Here is a 16101-nt window from a genome sequence, read left to right as displayed (position 1 = left end):
GACCCGCCCAGCTCTTAGAGAACGAACACAATTCGTCGAAACTCTAGTGGTGGGTTCTAGAACTATTTTTCCTTGGTAATGATTGTCTCGTTCTTTTGAATGCCATTCTTTATACGATTAGCTTCGTTCTGATATTATTTAATTAGGATTTACCCTACACATACGGCTATATGCCTATTAACTTGTCAAAGCGTCGATCTGAATATACATTCTCATTTCTAATTTCTCCAGTTGGCAGAATATGGAATTCTGCATCCAGTGCGTGACAGGGTTGGTCTCTTTTCTGAAAGTCACATTTCTTCGAGGGAATTTTTCGAGAAGGTAGCCGATGGTACCTATGGTCTGGCAGGTAAGTCACCCAGTGAATGGGCTGCTAATGAGCAAGAGCCTGTTTAGGATAAAGTTAGTAATTTTGGAAAAAAAAAATAAGAAGTCGCTTAAGAATTTTATAGGCTTGGTGGGAACAGGCATCGCCATAAAATTACAAGTAAGCATTATATTATAAAACTGAAAGAGATGATGTAACGAGTATGCTTTGTGTAGCCTAGCCTACATAAGAAGATTTAAACAAAGGTGGTTCGGTGAACAAGAGTGTTTTCTCGGTTAACATGAGATCGCCGTAGTGGTTTTTAACGTTATGATGTCAGAAACACAAAATGAAAAATATAGGCAACACCTCTTGGCAGAATTTTCAGAGACTGGGTAGACATCGTGGGGAGTTCAGATGGAGATTTTGCATGTTTGAATCTCCCATTGATAAAGAATAATCTACCACAAAACTGGAATGGGGATGAAATCTGAACAAGAATATTTAGAATTTGGGATAAGAATGTTCGGTGCCGTTATAGTATGTGGCCTACCTTTCGAGTGTGGCCTACGGAATTTTGTCTCTGATATAGTATGCGGCCTACATACTGTTATTACGAATATTGATCATGTAAGTACACATGGATTTCAGTATTTAACTATGTAGTTAATGTTAATGTTGTGTAAGGGGGGGGGGTCCGGGGGGCTGCGCCCCCCCCCCCCCCCCCCGGGTAAGGACACGGCTTTTAGCATAGGTTAGGTGGGTTTTTTAAGTTAGCTTCTCCCGTCGTACTCGTAGGTAAGGACACGGCTTTTAGCATAGGTTAGGTGGGTTTTTTAAGTTAGCTTCTCCCGTCGTACTCGTAGGTAAGGACACGGCTTTTAGCATAGGTTAGGTGGGTTTTTTAAGTTAGCTTCTCCCGTCGTACTCGTAGGTAAGGACACGGCTTTTAGCATAGGTTAGGTGGGTTTTTTAAGTTAGCTTCTCCCGTCGTACTCGTAGGTAAGGACACGGCTTTTAGCATAGGTTAGGTGGGTTTTTTAAGTTAGCTTCTCCCGTCGTACTCGTAGGTAAGGACACGGCTTTTAGCATAGGTTAGGTGGGTTTTTTAAGTTAGCTTCTCTAAGGTAGGACACATTCAAACCGGCTTAGGTAGGACACATTCAAACCGGGTAGGCCACATACTATAACAGATCCAAAAAGGTAGGCCACATACTATAACGGCACCGAATGTTCTTAGCAACTGGTTATCCCGTCTACAGGGGAACGGTCTTACGACCCTAATTTATATTCTCGATTTCTCTGGCAATGCTGCAAAATTTTGCCATTTTTTTTTTTTTTTTTTTTTGTAAAAAGTAAGTTTTATAAAATTTCCATACAACGTTTTATCAGATTCAAGTTAATGTCAATCACATTTTGACAATTTCTCCGATGGGTTTATATTCAAATTATTTGAGTGGGTAATGTTAACAAAATTTAATTTCATAGTTAGGTAAAGAAATTATGATATTGCCAACTGATAGTATTCTTTGAGAAGTACTCTAATCTCTCCGATGGAGTGCCATACATATGTGTAAAATAAAATTTCAGTTGAAATTACAATTTGCTTTATATTCTCACAAAATTTTAGATGAAGTAAATACAAGTTCTATTCTGTTAATATTAATATCTAACCAATTTAATCTGTCTCTACAGATAGCTACAGTTCAGCCATCGGTCGAGCAAAGCAGTTTGAAAAGAGAGGCGAAAGATGTCGCTTCTACAAGGGGAAAATTCCCCTGCGTACTGACATGGACGTCTTTGCTTTCTCACAGAATAGTCCCTTCTTGCATCCTTTTGACGACACGTGAGTGGCTCTCTCTCTCTCTCTCTCTCTCTCTCTCTCTCTCTCTCTCTCTCTCTCTCTCTCTCTCTCTCTCTCTCTCTCTCTCTCTCATTCATTCTCGCTTGCTGATAAATGCAGAATCCAAGTAATATAGTAAATAACATTCAAGGCAGGAATTCTTGCACTGCTGCCCAGATAGAAATAAGCTCAAAATATTGACTATTTATGAAATAAGAAAAAAAAAGTTAAATTATGAAATTATTACTGACTATTTCTATCATTTAGCAATCATCATTTTTATGTCATAAATCAGGTTTATTTCTCCGTTGGTGTATCAGACGTACATTTTTTCCTTCTTTCTTTTGGCACTATGATTCTTATGCACTTTCCTTTGTGTGTACATTACAGTAGGCTACATGTCTTGTTTTTTTTTCTTGTTTTTTTTTCTCGTATAACTCCTTTTCTCGTTTTTTTTCGAAGCAACATTTAGAATGGCCCAGTTTTGAGCCCATAAGTATGTACGCTTTCTAATCACTTTAGATCTTCTAGGCTGTATTCATGAATACATTTGCCAATGCATCTGTGAGTAATTACTTTCAAAATTTGTTACAATTGGAGGTCTCTTAGATAACCCAGCCATTGACGGGGGCAAGCCAGCCTCAACTTGGTGCTGATCCCAAGCCCGGGTAAATGGGGAAGGTTGGCGGCAGGAAAGGCATCCGGCCATGAAAAAATTAACCAAAACTAATATGGCCATTGGAAATTGTGAGATTAACCGGTGATGAAGTGAGGGACAGAGGTAGATGGAGAACACTGGCCAGAAACATCGACCCCACATAAAAGTGCGAAAAGATGCAGACAAAGAAGATGTTTAGATATCATGCTGTTTAGTGCAATAGAACCAAACCACAACCAGTACTTTATATTAGATTCTTGCTTTAATGGCGGCCTGCGTTATTCGATGCTTAGTTTCCAAACGAGTCTGTATTGAAAAGACCGTGCTTGAGTTTAGTTTAGATACCCATAATCAGTAGTCAAACAAATCATGTCCGTTTGACATTCTTGTGCTCAAGTTCCTGACATTTATAGTAATCTTTTACTTGACCTCTGTCATAGACATTACCGTTTTTACTATTATTATTATTATTTTTACTAGCCAAGCTACAACCCTAGTTGGGAAAGCAAGATGCTATAAGCCCAAGGGCTCCAATAGGGAAAAATAGCCCAGTGAGGAAAGGAGATAAGGAAATAAATAAATGATGAGAACAAATTAGCAATAAATCATTCTAAAAACAGTAACAACGTCAAAATAGATATGTCAGATATAAACTATTAACAACGTCAAAAACAGATATGTCATATATAAACTATAAAAAGACTCATGTCAGCCTGGTCAACATAAAAACATTTGCTCCAACTTTGAACTTTTGAAGTTCTACTGTTTCAACTACCCGATTAGGAAGAACATTCCACAACTTGGTCACAGCTGGAATAAAACTTCTAGAATACTGTGTAGTATTGAGTCTCATGATGGAGAAGGCCTGGCTATTAGAATTAACTGCTTGCCTAGTATTGCGAACAGGATAGAATTGTCCAGGGAGATCTGAATGTAAAGGATGGTCAGTTATGAAAAATATAATGGAACATGCCTAATGAAATAATTGAACGACGGTGCCAGAGATTAATATCTAGATCAGGAATAAGAAATTTACTAGACCGTAAGTTTCTGTCCAACAAATTAAGATGAGAAGCAGCAGCTGAAGACCAGACAGGAGAACAATACTCAAAACAAGGTAGAATGAAAGAATTAAAAGAAGGAACTTACAGCTTCTTGCTCAATAGGCTGCTTTTTTTTTAATCTGTACTGAAGATTAATGTTAAGATACAGTGCTGCACTATTTCGACCTTCAAGGTTTGCAATGCTACTTTTTTTCACAAATTTGATTGTCTGGCCCCTTAACCATGGGTTCAAGTCTTAGATACAGTACACTAAGTAGCCTAATCATCAGCATCTGTTCATTTTAAAATTATTATGAAATGCAATTTTATTGCTTATTCTTTTCAAAATTCAACTATAGTCAATTCTTATTAGTGAAACAGATTTGCGCCGACTCGCAGGGGTGCCCTTCTAGCTCGGAAAAAGTTTCCTGCTACCTGATTGGTTGGACAAGATCATTCTAACCAATCAGGTAGCAGGAAACTTTTTCCAAGCTAAAACGGCACCGCTGCGAGTCTGTGCAAATGCGCCTCATGAAAAAAAAATAGAGTATAGTCAGGGACATCTTAAACTAGACCTTTCTGAATCCCTAACAAGGTCTTCTCATTTTGTACACTGACTTTCACGCCATTAGAATAAGAAAATCGATACGGGACCATTCATCATGAAATATGATATAAGCAAATAAGAATAACTGGTCGTAGAATGTCAAATATTTGTTACACCATTCAGGAGTGTAATAATTCAATATAGGCAATGTGGTACAGTTCGTGTTTATGTGTTTTCTTTGGTTTTATTTGCTCCTATAACAAATTACCTTCTGTTTTAAAATCATGCACAATTCTCTGTTGTATTTCTTATTTTTTGTATACATAGAATATAATTTTATAACTGATTTTAGCTTGCACAGTCATTACTGAGCAGACGAATGTCGCTCCTTCACACGAACTTATTTTATTAATCCAAAACTTTCCGCCCATTATATCAGCCAAACATGCATTCATATCATTATATTAACGAAATAACATTGAATCTTGTCTCCATCATTTTCGCCGTTGCATGCACAACAAAGTTCATCTCTCAGGACTTGGAACAGATCATTAATAGGTTTGCAATAGGTTTTCTACACGACATTCACTCCTGTTGTCTAATTACCCTTTTACTATGATATTATGGCAGTTTTTCTTTGTATAATTCGTCGTTTTTTGCTTTACATAAACTCATCTATTTATCATATTGATTTTCCTCATGAACTATGTGGTCGACAAATTACTCTATAATTTCCCTGATACGATCATATAATAGGTGTTCAAGTAAATGGAAAAAGCTATGTGTAGCATTTATGGACCTAGAAATACTTCATCATTTACTAAAGAGAGATAATGTGGAGAATGTTTTGAATGCACGGCATATTAGAGAAGTAGTTAAGAAATAATGAAAACATACGTTACGAAGTTAAGCATATTCAATTATATATAGTTGAGAAAGTGACTGTTTCAAAAGCGAAAGCGAGTCACTTAACTCTATGGCTGTTCAACAACATAAAAAATAGTAAATGAGAAATCGAAGAAATGACTTTAGGTGTACAATATGCATTGAACTGTAGGGTGAAAAATTATTTGTATATAGAGTGCACATTTGTAGACATTTTTCAGATGATACTATACTAATTAGGGATAACAAGAGGAGCTGCGAAAACTAGTAGAGGAGTTTGGAAATGTTTGCAATGGAAGTAACCTGAGGGTATATGTGAGTTAAAGTAAGTTTTTAAACGTATTTGTAAATAATTAAATATGGAGCAATAAAGATTAATATGAACGTTAGAATAATTGAAATGAACGATCTATGAAAGCATTTGAGAGTAAATATAATGGATAATTGTAGGAAAGAGAATAAGCGAGTTACATAATAAGAAATGCAAGGCAGAATGATCTGTGGAAAAAGATTGGTAAGAGACTCGCTTTATCCATGGAAGTAAATAGGGAAAATATGAATAGAATTGTTGAGCAAAATCAGCTTAATGGGATTTCATTGTGGATTCTGAAACCGAATTCAAAAAATAAAAGAAGCTGAAGCTGTCAAAATAACGTTTGCCTATTATTTAGAGCGTAAAGAAAATAGGTATGAACACAAACGTAAACTAAGTGCATGATAGTATATGAGTGTATTGTATAAGCCAAATAAATGATTGCATAGCTAGTTTTCCTATCACTATCTAATAGTTGGGTCTCAACGGGTGGCTAATGATTTGACCAACTTACTACCTATTGATCTTGATTTTCTCCCAGTCCTTAGAAGGTACAACTAAGGAAACCGATCCCAAGGCTTTAAAAACGATTCGCAGTGGTTGATTATGTAGGCTATGCTGAAAAAATCTCGATATTTTGGAAAAGGGGCTGAGAAAATAAAGCCCTGTCCACACGATCGAGCATGCCCGACGGGCAAACAGTGATACTAGGCCACAATAGTTAGTGAAAATGAGGGTTGATGACGTTAGAAGCGGGGAAAACTAAAGGCAGGGATCTGGCAACACTGTATGATGCCAGATTCCTGTATGTGGTTTTCCCGCTTCTGAAGTCATTAACCCTCATTCTTACTAACTATTGTGGTCTGGTATCACTGTTTGCCCGTCGGACATGCTCGATCGTGTGGACAGGGCTTAACCTTGGCTCCACATCTAGTGTTTATGTGGAGGTGGTTAAAAAATTGTCAACCTGTTAGTATTAAGTGTTTTAGAAGGACATTGATAGGAGCATGCTTTTGTCTATCGAAAATGAAACCTTCTACTCAAGCCACTATCTACTTTACATAATTTGCGGCTTCTGTCCACTGAGGCACAATTGATTATCTCTACAGAGGCTGGGAGAGACTTTGACAGTGAAGGGGCCATACATTTACGTTGATAGTAATTCAAATGAATATGTCATTTAATGATCTTTGTTTATATGTTTTACAGGATTAAATGGCTGAGGTTCTTTGGGATCATTGACTATTTCAGAAATAAGTACTATGCTCTGCCTTGCAAAGCAGAGGTTAGCTCTAACGACCCACAACCGATGACACTTAACCAGGTGAGGTTATACAATAATAATAATAATAATAATAATAATAATAATAATAATAATAATAATAATAATAATGATAATAATAATAATAATAATGACGATGATAATATAATTATTTCCATGATTTTCATAATCATCATTATTATATGCACACAATTTTGTTCTATGATTGGTTTGGTAATATTTAATTTTCAGTTTTCCTTCTAAATTATAAATGTATTATTTCCTACCACCAGATGCAAGGAAGTCTATATGTGCTGGGGATAGGACTTGCTCTAGGAACGGCCGCCTTCGTCTTTGAATCTTTGTGGCCTAAAGTGATGATGCCAGGCTTTTCCAGTAGTATATAACTGTGTCCTCACACTAGGGGCTTTTGCCTTGGAGTCCCTGAGCCCTGGAACAGTAGGCTATCATGCAAACTGTGCTGAAGGTTCTTCGAAGAGACTCGTTTGCTTTTGACTTTTTAGAGTTTTTTTCTCTTCGTATTTAACTCCAACTTTAACTTTATCCTAATCCCCTTTTCACCTCTATTGGAGAATAGATCCTTCAAGGTACTCCTCTGGGAGTAAACACGACTCCACTGTCTGGTAATAATAATAATAATAATAATCTTAGTTTTCAAGATGTAATGTAACTCCAAATATTTTTGTATGCAATAACAATTGTCAATTGGTGTGAAACACCAAGTTAAGGCCTACTGTCATCAAATCTGGGGTCAATCATTGTCATTCCCATATAAATATACAATACAATACAGTATAATAGAACCTTAGTTTTAAGAGTTGGCAATGTAGCCTATGTGACTCATACAGAATCGGGATATGTCTACTTGCCTCCCATATTAAAGCCAGTTTCGTTGGTATGATTGCATTATCACTGCTAATACTAATAATAATACTTATAATTCGTGAAATTAAATACAAATGTAACACTGCTGTGCATCTCAAAAGAAGATATACACATGTGCAAAGTATTGTATAAACATAAAATGTCAGCCTCTGTATGTATTTCATATAAAAATTTCAGTGTATATACTGTACATTACTAGCCTATAGGCACTCAATTGGGATTTTAGTTTCTTAGGATTACTGACTGAAAGTCCGTTCTATTGAGAAGTATCTTTAGGTTAACCATTGGAAAGTGTTATAGTAGTTATCTGAAAACTATTAAGCCTGAATACAAATGCTAGCGAATAACTGAAAAGATACAGAACAAAATATTAACTGGAAAGAAATTATCTTCACACACCAAGGCCCGCCTGAACAGACTTTTAGTGTCTGGTGGAGGGCGAGAAATAAACTCCTAAAAGTAAAGAGTAAAAGTAAGTTTATAAGATTACTAGGTCCCACTACTGTCTCATCTGGTGATTGAGAATTTCTGAAAAAAAAACAACAACAACAACATAAGTATTTCAAAGTGTTAGGATTTAGATGATTATAGCCATAGGGTTAGGAATAAATAATTCTTTATTGGCATTAAACTGGACCCGTGATCGAATTATTGTTTCGTTTCACTTAAAATTGAACACTCCTCGAGATCGCGGGAAGTAGTAAAGTAAATAATTTGGTTATAAACTGATATAAATGAAAAACAAAGAATTTACTATTAAAGTATTTATTCAAAATAGTATAATAATTTTCTAAAATCAGTGAATAAAGAGAGAAACGATTAAGTATCAAGTTTTGCGATAACCAACGGTTTAGAGGACATTCCAGTCCTTAGAGTCTAAGGACTGGAGTCTGATATTGTCTAAGGCTTAGGCAACATCAGACTTCAGCAATCGTTCAGTGAAACTAGTTCATTCTAGTATAAGCAGCCGCAAGGTTCACTTCGCGGGAACGTATTTACTGTGCGTGTGATGTTTTTCAAATATCGACGGTTAACATGCAGTGTCTGCGAAACACTTGAAAAAAAAAACCATCAACAAGGTAAGTATGCTTCTCATTGCCGATATGTGGATTAGGTTAGGCCGGTCTTTACCATTAATATCTAGCATTGCTTGTAAAGCATACGAAGGCGGAACTTTGGAAGAGCCTTATGTTGTTGGGCAAAAAACGGGGAATGTTCCTCTGTTAAAATAAATTGTGTTCGGAGACCAAGCGGTTAATTGTGTATTTGTGCGATATGTCAATAAATAGTTCCAATAAAACTTAAATAGGTGTTTGTTCAAGTGTGAGTAATGAACAATTTAAAATGTATTGTTTGATGAGGTTGATTGAAATGGAAAATACATGTGGAAAATGTTCGAGCAAAACATCGTAAAGAATAAATTAAAATTTTTCTATTTTTCTTTTTTTGTTAAACAGAGACGCTGTTATTTTCAAAATTTTCCTATTTCCACCCACAGCATTGCATATTGTTTCATTTGAAAAAGGGGATAACAGAAACTAAAATTCGATTAAGATGAAGACTGAATTTTTTTAAAAAAACTGCTAATGGGATAATTTCAAGTAAATTCATCTTCAATTCTTGTCACAGAAATTTAACTATTCATGTGCAAGGTTATACTATTGTTCAATTGGATATTTTAAAATGGAAATAGTCGCCAAACTAAATGGAACCTGTATCCAGATATTTTGTTTTATTAACGCTGGCAAAACTGGATAGAAAAAATTTACTTGCATTCGAGACAAAATCTAGTAATCTATCTGTAAAATTACTTAAGTTGCAAAAAGTTGTCGTCTTTGTGATAAATTAGAGATGACTTAAAAATAAGAGGTAAAAAAATACCGCAATTACTTACAGAATATCTTACCAAAATAAATTTTTAAAGTAATTTGTAATTTTCCTAACTATTTAATCCCGAGTTCTTTAATAGACGTATGTGTTCAGCTTAGCTGGAACTCTGCTGTCAAAATTCATAACGAGGTCTCAGTAACTTAAGCGACGGGGCGCCTTCCATCCAGTAGCCCCTTTGACCTTCACCTATAGGCCTTTCGCTCCAGGATATGAAACCCAAGCCTCGGTTTTATACAGTTAGGAAAAATACAAATTACTTTTAAAGATTTGTGATTTGTTCCTACACGAAAACAAACCCTCATCCATTGATAGGAGACTCGTCCTTATGTGAAGGAAGCTCTTAGTCATCATGCTGACTAGTTTAAAATCCCGGGATGTCAATACTCTCGGACCTGATAGAGGTGGGGGTGTTGATTCCTACCATCTCTCAGCACTTGAGAATAGATTCACATGGGATAGGCTAGGTTTCTGTCTGCTGGCAGACGGTTGATGAACCTGCATTCTTTTTGCAGGATATGATGTCATGATGCTTGGTTAGGCGAAATGTGTCCTACTTTCTAACCATCCTGCTCCTCGTAGGGAGGATGGGGTATACTGTATATACACATTCAATTATATTGTCAATTTTGATAAGATGTCTATTTTCTTGTTTGTAAATTACACTATCTTCATCTTGCCCGTATTTTCATTCGCAAAATCTTTCAATCATCCTGAATTTCCAGACAAGCTATCTCAGTTGTATAAGCCGTTACATAGAAGCAAGTGTGATCTGCAAATTCTGAACTTTTAACTGGTTCTACGTTTGGTACGTCACTCGTCATGATGTTGAATAGTGTAGGACTGAGCCTTGAGGAACCCCTGACCTAATTTTTCTAGGGTTGGAATATTTTTCTACATTTACCACATAAGGAATTCCTATCTTTCAAAAAACACTCGTGTCATGCTAACAGTCTCCCTCTGGCCATTCGTGGGAGTTTATACATCAAAGCTGTATGGTTTATTGTATCGAAGGCACTTTGTAAATCAAAGAAAAAAGTGCTCTTACCTTACGATTTATTAATGAAACTCTTATCGCGTGCTCTAGCCTAACTGATCTGTTGTACTCTAGTTTTTCTGAATCCACTCTGTTTTTTTCCTAATAGTTTATTTTCCAACACCCAATATAGGCGTTTATGAACCATTCTTTCCATTAGTTTGCCAAAGCAAGATAACAATGAGATTGGTTTGTGCGATTCTGGTAGTTCCTCGGGTTGTCCAGGTTTTAGGACCAGACAAATCATAATTTTCCACCTCTTAGGGTAACTTGTAACTCTCCAGCTTTTATTAATAAAGGCGTTTCCCCCTTTGACATATTCTTGATGAATTTGTTGTGAATTTTGTCCAACTCTGTTGCATTTTCATTTGGCAACTCTTTGATGCACTCTTCTAGCTCGGCCATTGAGAATTTGTTGTAATCCTGAAATTCATTATCGTGTTTTGATATTTTAACCCATTCAATCATTTCCCTATCTGACTCTTAAGACAACTGACACACTTGTTCAGCCTTTTTCTATCGGATCGAAAGTCAATGTTTCCCCATTTAGTTAGTGGATGGTGATCTCTAACTGGAATTCCCTTAATCCTATTAAGTGTTCCAAAATTCTTTCTGATGTGTATTCATATCCATTTTACCTGTGTAATTACCCCCAAGAAACACTTTTTATTACTTAAATTTCTTTGCAACTGCTTCTTTTTTGCGAATGTCTATTTTATTACAAGAGGTTAGGTGTTTGGTGAAACGCTTTCTCGTTCGTTGTCTCTCTGCCACTGCCTTAACTGCATTTCTCGTTTCACCAAGGCTTGTTATATTTAATACTTACCTTCTCATTAGTTTGCCTGATATTCTTTTCACTGGAATTGATCATTCTTTTGCTGAAATCCTGTATTTCACCATCCAGTTCCAATGTATTTGCCATTTCTATTGCGCCAATATCATTATTCCACTTTTGCCAGTTAACATCTTCCAACGCCCACCTCTTTCTTTTCCAAAACCCAGTTTGTTCAGTATCCAAATCACTAAATGTTCAAATTGGTGTGTGATTGCTACCCCCGTCAGCTAGCTCTTTTATATTAAAATAATTCGCTATTGTGGATGAACCGAAGCATAAATCTCTTGTTGAAAAATTCCCAGTAATAGGATGGAGTCTTGTAGGTAGTCCCGGTGGCATAATTAGTACTAAAATCGTCTTTTTCATTAAATACTTCCACTATCCTGTTTCCCGCTGTTATTTTATTTTCGGCAATATCAGGTTGCCACAAGGAGTGATGAGCATCTATAAAATTTCTCCCCATTTTCTGTATGTAGTAAGCAAGTTCTTTAAGTCGCCCTGTCACTAGGGTTAAACACATTTATCATATCTAAATTACCTCTCAAGTTTGACCTTGACCCACTACATAATAAACGTCACGTCTGATAAGGATCATTACATGCCCCCCCCTCCCCCCGCCCTATTCTTCGACCTACTCTCTTTCCTTAGAACTCTTACCCGTTGACCTTTCTAAAACGTTTCACATACACAGCACACATGTGGTTTGACACTGTACAACATCAGTATTTAAGTCCTCACATTCCATTGGATTACAGATAATTTTGGGATATTAATATCCATTTTTACTTGCTAAAGGCTTTTCCCTTACGCTTAAATCCTTCCTAAGACTTTCCAATTCCCCATCATCAACAGTTATACCAAATGTTACCAGCACTTCTCTTTTAACATTTTCATCCATTAATATTGAATGACTCGGAAGTTTCCTTATTGACTAAAATTTTTTGTACATCACAGATGAATCTGCACAATTTTACTACATCTTTGGAGTCTATTTTTATTTCAGTTTTAGAACTGTGTTCAGTTTCCTCCTCTTCATTTTGACAGCTTTTACCAGTAGTTTTTCATTTAGCCATTTTCATAATTTCAGCATAATTTCTCTTGAAGGTTCCGTCTCTTATTTGTATAGTACTAAGCTTTGAACTTAAACATGTCACCCTTCGTCCCTAATTCTACCGTTTTATTACTTACCTGATCACAATTTTCATTACCCCTCACATTTTCCCTCTTCCACTGATTATATTAGACTCTAGCTTGGTCATAAGGTACATTTTCCAATGGTTTTGTTCTATCCGTATTCTTTGTGCTTTTCTAGCTACTTCACAACCCCTATAACTAGCGACATGCATCCACGAGCAATTTGTGTACTTTAACCCTGGATAGGTACGGTCCTCGGACACCCCTTTAAGGGTATACTCGGACGCGAACGACCCCGACGCCAAAAAAAATTCTTGAAAAATCAGTTTTTGCAGTAACCTCCTTTTTTCTTTTGCCAAAAAAAACTTCAATGAATGCTTAAAACAACTGTAAAGATAAATACTACTCATCTGCAGAAAAACTATTTATTATAAATATTTTAAAAAATTAAGTAGAAAAAAAAAAGACCTGACATAAAAATTCATAAAAAAAAAGTTTATACATATATACACAAATCCTTTTAGGAATTGATTTTTGAATGTTTAGGACACATCTTGATGTATTTTGGATGAAGTCAGACCCATGGAGGTGAAGATCTGAAATGAGAAAAAAAGGGTAACTTTTTTTGGCCAAAAAAAATTGTCCAAATTTCATGAATTTTTTTGGGTACCCAAATGAAATAGGAAGTGGCTAATTTTTTTAGGGAATAAACATATGTTATCCTAAAATAGAAATATGTAAAAAAATCTTCATTATTTTGTAAATTACATTTATATCAGGGGCCATATCTAAAGGTAATTTTTTGAGTACATGGAAATTTCGTAAAAAAATACATATATTTAATATATAATATGATATTTATGCAGGTAAAAATATACCAAAATATCACAAATTCTATAGGGAACAAGAATATATATAGATAGGGCAGCTTACGCTTCGGATATGTCCACAAAATGGCCGCCAACCACACTGACTCAGACTCCCTAATCTGCCACTTGAAATGTAGGAAGGGTATGTCAATTTCAAGGTGTTATTTACTAATCTAATTATTATTGGATATGCATAAAAATTGTATGGTGGGTTGCTGGATAATTGTCGATTATTTTACGACTATAAAATTAAAATTCTGACCCAAAAAATTTTTTTTGAAGGGAAATAAAATCGAAAAAAAAAAAATGTAAAACAATATTTTAGCTAAAAAAATTTGATGATATTCAATCAAAAAAAAAGTAAACAAAATTTTCCGACAAATAAACATCTAGAGGAATCATTACTCTGTGATAGTTCCTTAGTACGTAGTAATTTTGAAAGAATTGGGAAAAAACGAAAAAATGGCAATCACCGGAAAATCGAACACATACCTATATATACGCCATATCTGGCTAAAAAAAAGATAGGCATGGGTAGCCAGATCATCTAGAAACACTTTCCAACACTATAAAAATATAAGTTTTGCGACACTACTTGCCAATTCCTTACGGTAACATGACTAAGCAAAAAAATGCAAAACAAATAAAAAGGGGCACTCGTGGAAAAATGGCCATTCTAATATACGGCATTTCAGAAAAAAAAAAAATTTCAGCCACGTGCTAGGCAAACCATCAAGGCATATTTTCCGACAAATAAACATATAAATGAAATATTACTCTGTGATAGTTCCTTAGTACGTAGTAATTTTGAAAGAAATGGGAAAAAACGAAAAAATGGCAATCACAGGAAAATCGAACACATACTTATATATACGCCATATCTGGCTAAAAAAAAAATAGGCATGGGTAGCCAGATCATCTAGAAACACTTTCCAACACTATAAAAATATAAGTTTTGCGACACTACTTGCCAATTCCTTACGGTAACATGACTAAGCAAAAAAATGCAAAACAAATAAAAAGGGGCACTCGCGGAAAAATGCCCAACATTCTAATATACGGCATCTCAGATAAAAAAAAAAAGACATGCACGTGTTAGCCCAACCATCAAGGCACACTTTCTAACACATAAACATGAAAAAAAAATCAATAATATACGGCAATTCCTTACTACGTAGTAAATTTTTACAAATATTGAAAAAAAAACAGAAATTGGCAACCGCAGTTAAATACCCAATATACCAATAACTACGTCGTATCTGACAAAAACAAAATCACGCATGGGTAGCCAGATCATCTAGACACACTTTCCAACATTAAAAAAGCAAAAGTTTTACGACACTATTTCGCAATATCTTACGGAAAAATTACTTGGCAAAAAAATGAAAAAAAATTAAAAAGGGACACTCGCGGTAAAATGCCCGACATTCTAATATACGACATCTCAGATAAAAAAAAAGACATGCACGTGTTAGCCCAACCATCAAGGCACACTTTCTAACACATAAACATGAAAAAAAAATGAATAATATACGGCAATTCCTTACTACGTAGTAATTTTTACAAATATTGAAAAAAAAACAGAAATTGGTAACCGCAGTTAAATACCCAATATACCAATAACTACGTCGTATCTGACAAAAACAAAGTCATGCATGGGTAGCCAGATCATCTAGACACACTTTCCAACACTAAACAAGCAAAAGTTTTACGACACTATTTGGCAATATCTTACGGAAAAATGACTTTGCAAAAAAATGAAAAAAAATGAAAAAGGGGCACTCGCGGTAAAATGGTCCTCGTGGTGATGAACGACATTTTAACTAAAAAAAAAAACATGCACATGGTAGCCAAACAATCCACCAAGACTTTCCACAACTGATAACCTATACAAGTTGCACCATTCTACGACAATTTCATAATACGTAATAACTTTGATAATTATGCAAACTACCTCAGAAGGGTAAACTCGGACGCGAACGACCCCGACGCGTCTCAGAAATCGGGGAAGGAGTACAGCTACAGCAATGCACATCTGGACACTACTAGAGCGTGTAGGGGAGACACCTCCTGCAGGTCGATCACCCACAAATTCAGTCACAGGGGTGAGTCACGTGAGAAAAACCTGTTTTTTTTTGACGCTCGGGGTCGCAAACGACCCACCGTACCTATCCAGGGTTTGGTCCCTGTTTAGGTCTTTACTGCACTATTTGCCTATATGGCCTCCCCGCCTTTTACACATTGATTAATTTTCGATTTACATTCGTCTTGATGGTGACCAAACCTCTGACTTTTGAAACACCGAATGACCTATGGTATAAACGGCCTGACTTCAGTATTCTGCTTCCAACTTCTATTTTCTCTGGCATCCCATTCCCCTCGAATGAAATCTTTACACATTTAGCAAATTACCTGCTATGTGTTCTCTTGTTAGTCAGTAAATCATTTAAATCTTCCTTTTTATTAAAATCTGCTACTAGATGTTTTTAGTTTCATCGGATTTATAGCGCACCACTTTTCTCTGTGCAAACGGCGACTGTCTTAAATATTTCTCAATCTTGATAGGGTTTCTACGGT

General features: G+C 35.7%; 2 protein-coding genes across 2 annotated transcripts in view; one reads left to right on the top strand and one right to left on the bottom strand.

The window, feature by feature from the left end:
- Positions 1–7524, top strand: part of LOC137634572 (glutamate receptor ionotropic, delta-2-like) — a 42194-nt gene extending 34670 nt beyond the window's left edge. The window contains exons 12-16 of the mRNA XM_068367036.1: positions 1–49; positions 232–349; positions 2003–2153; positions 6806–6920; positions 7151–7524. The exon at positions 1–49 is cut by the window's left edge and continues 42 nt beyond it. Of these exons, the coding sequence (XP_068223137.1) occupies positions 1–49; positions 232–349; positions 2003–2153; positions 6806–6920; positions 7151–7264 (547 nt within the window). The 3' untranslated portion in view covers positions 7265–7524. The remainder of the gene's footprint in view (positions 50–231; positions 350–2002; positions 2154–6805; positions 6921–7150) is intronic.
- LOC137634545 (uncharacterized) overlaps positions 1–16101 on the bottom strand; it is a 469969-nt gene that overhangs the window by 117095 nt on the left and 336773 nt on the right. The gene's annotated exons all lie outside the window — the stretch shown is intronic.

This window comes from Palaemon carinicauda, chromosome 44, assembly GCF_036898095.1.
Source record: "Palaemon carinicauda isolate YSFRI2023 chromosome 44, ASM3689809v2, whole genome shotgun sequence".
Lineage (NCBI taxonomy): Eukaryota > Metazoa > Arthropoda > Malacostraca > Decapoda > Palaemonidae > Palaemon > Palaemon carinicauda.
This window is presented reverse-complemented; position numbering and strand designations above follow the sequence as displayed.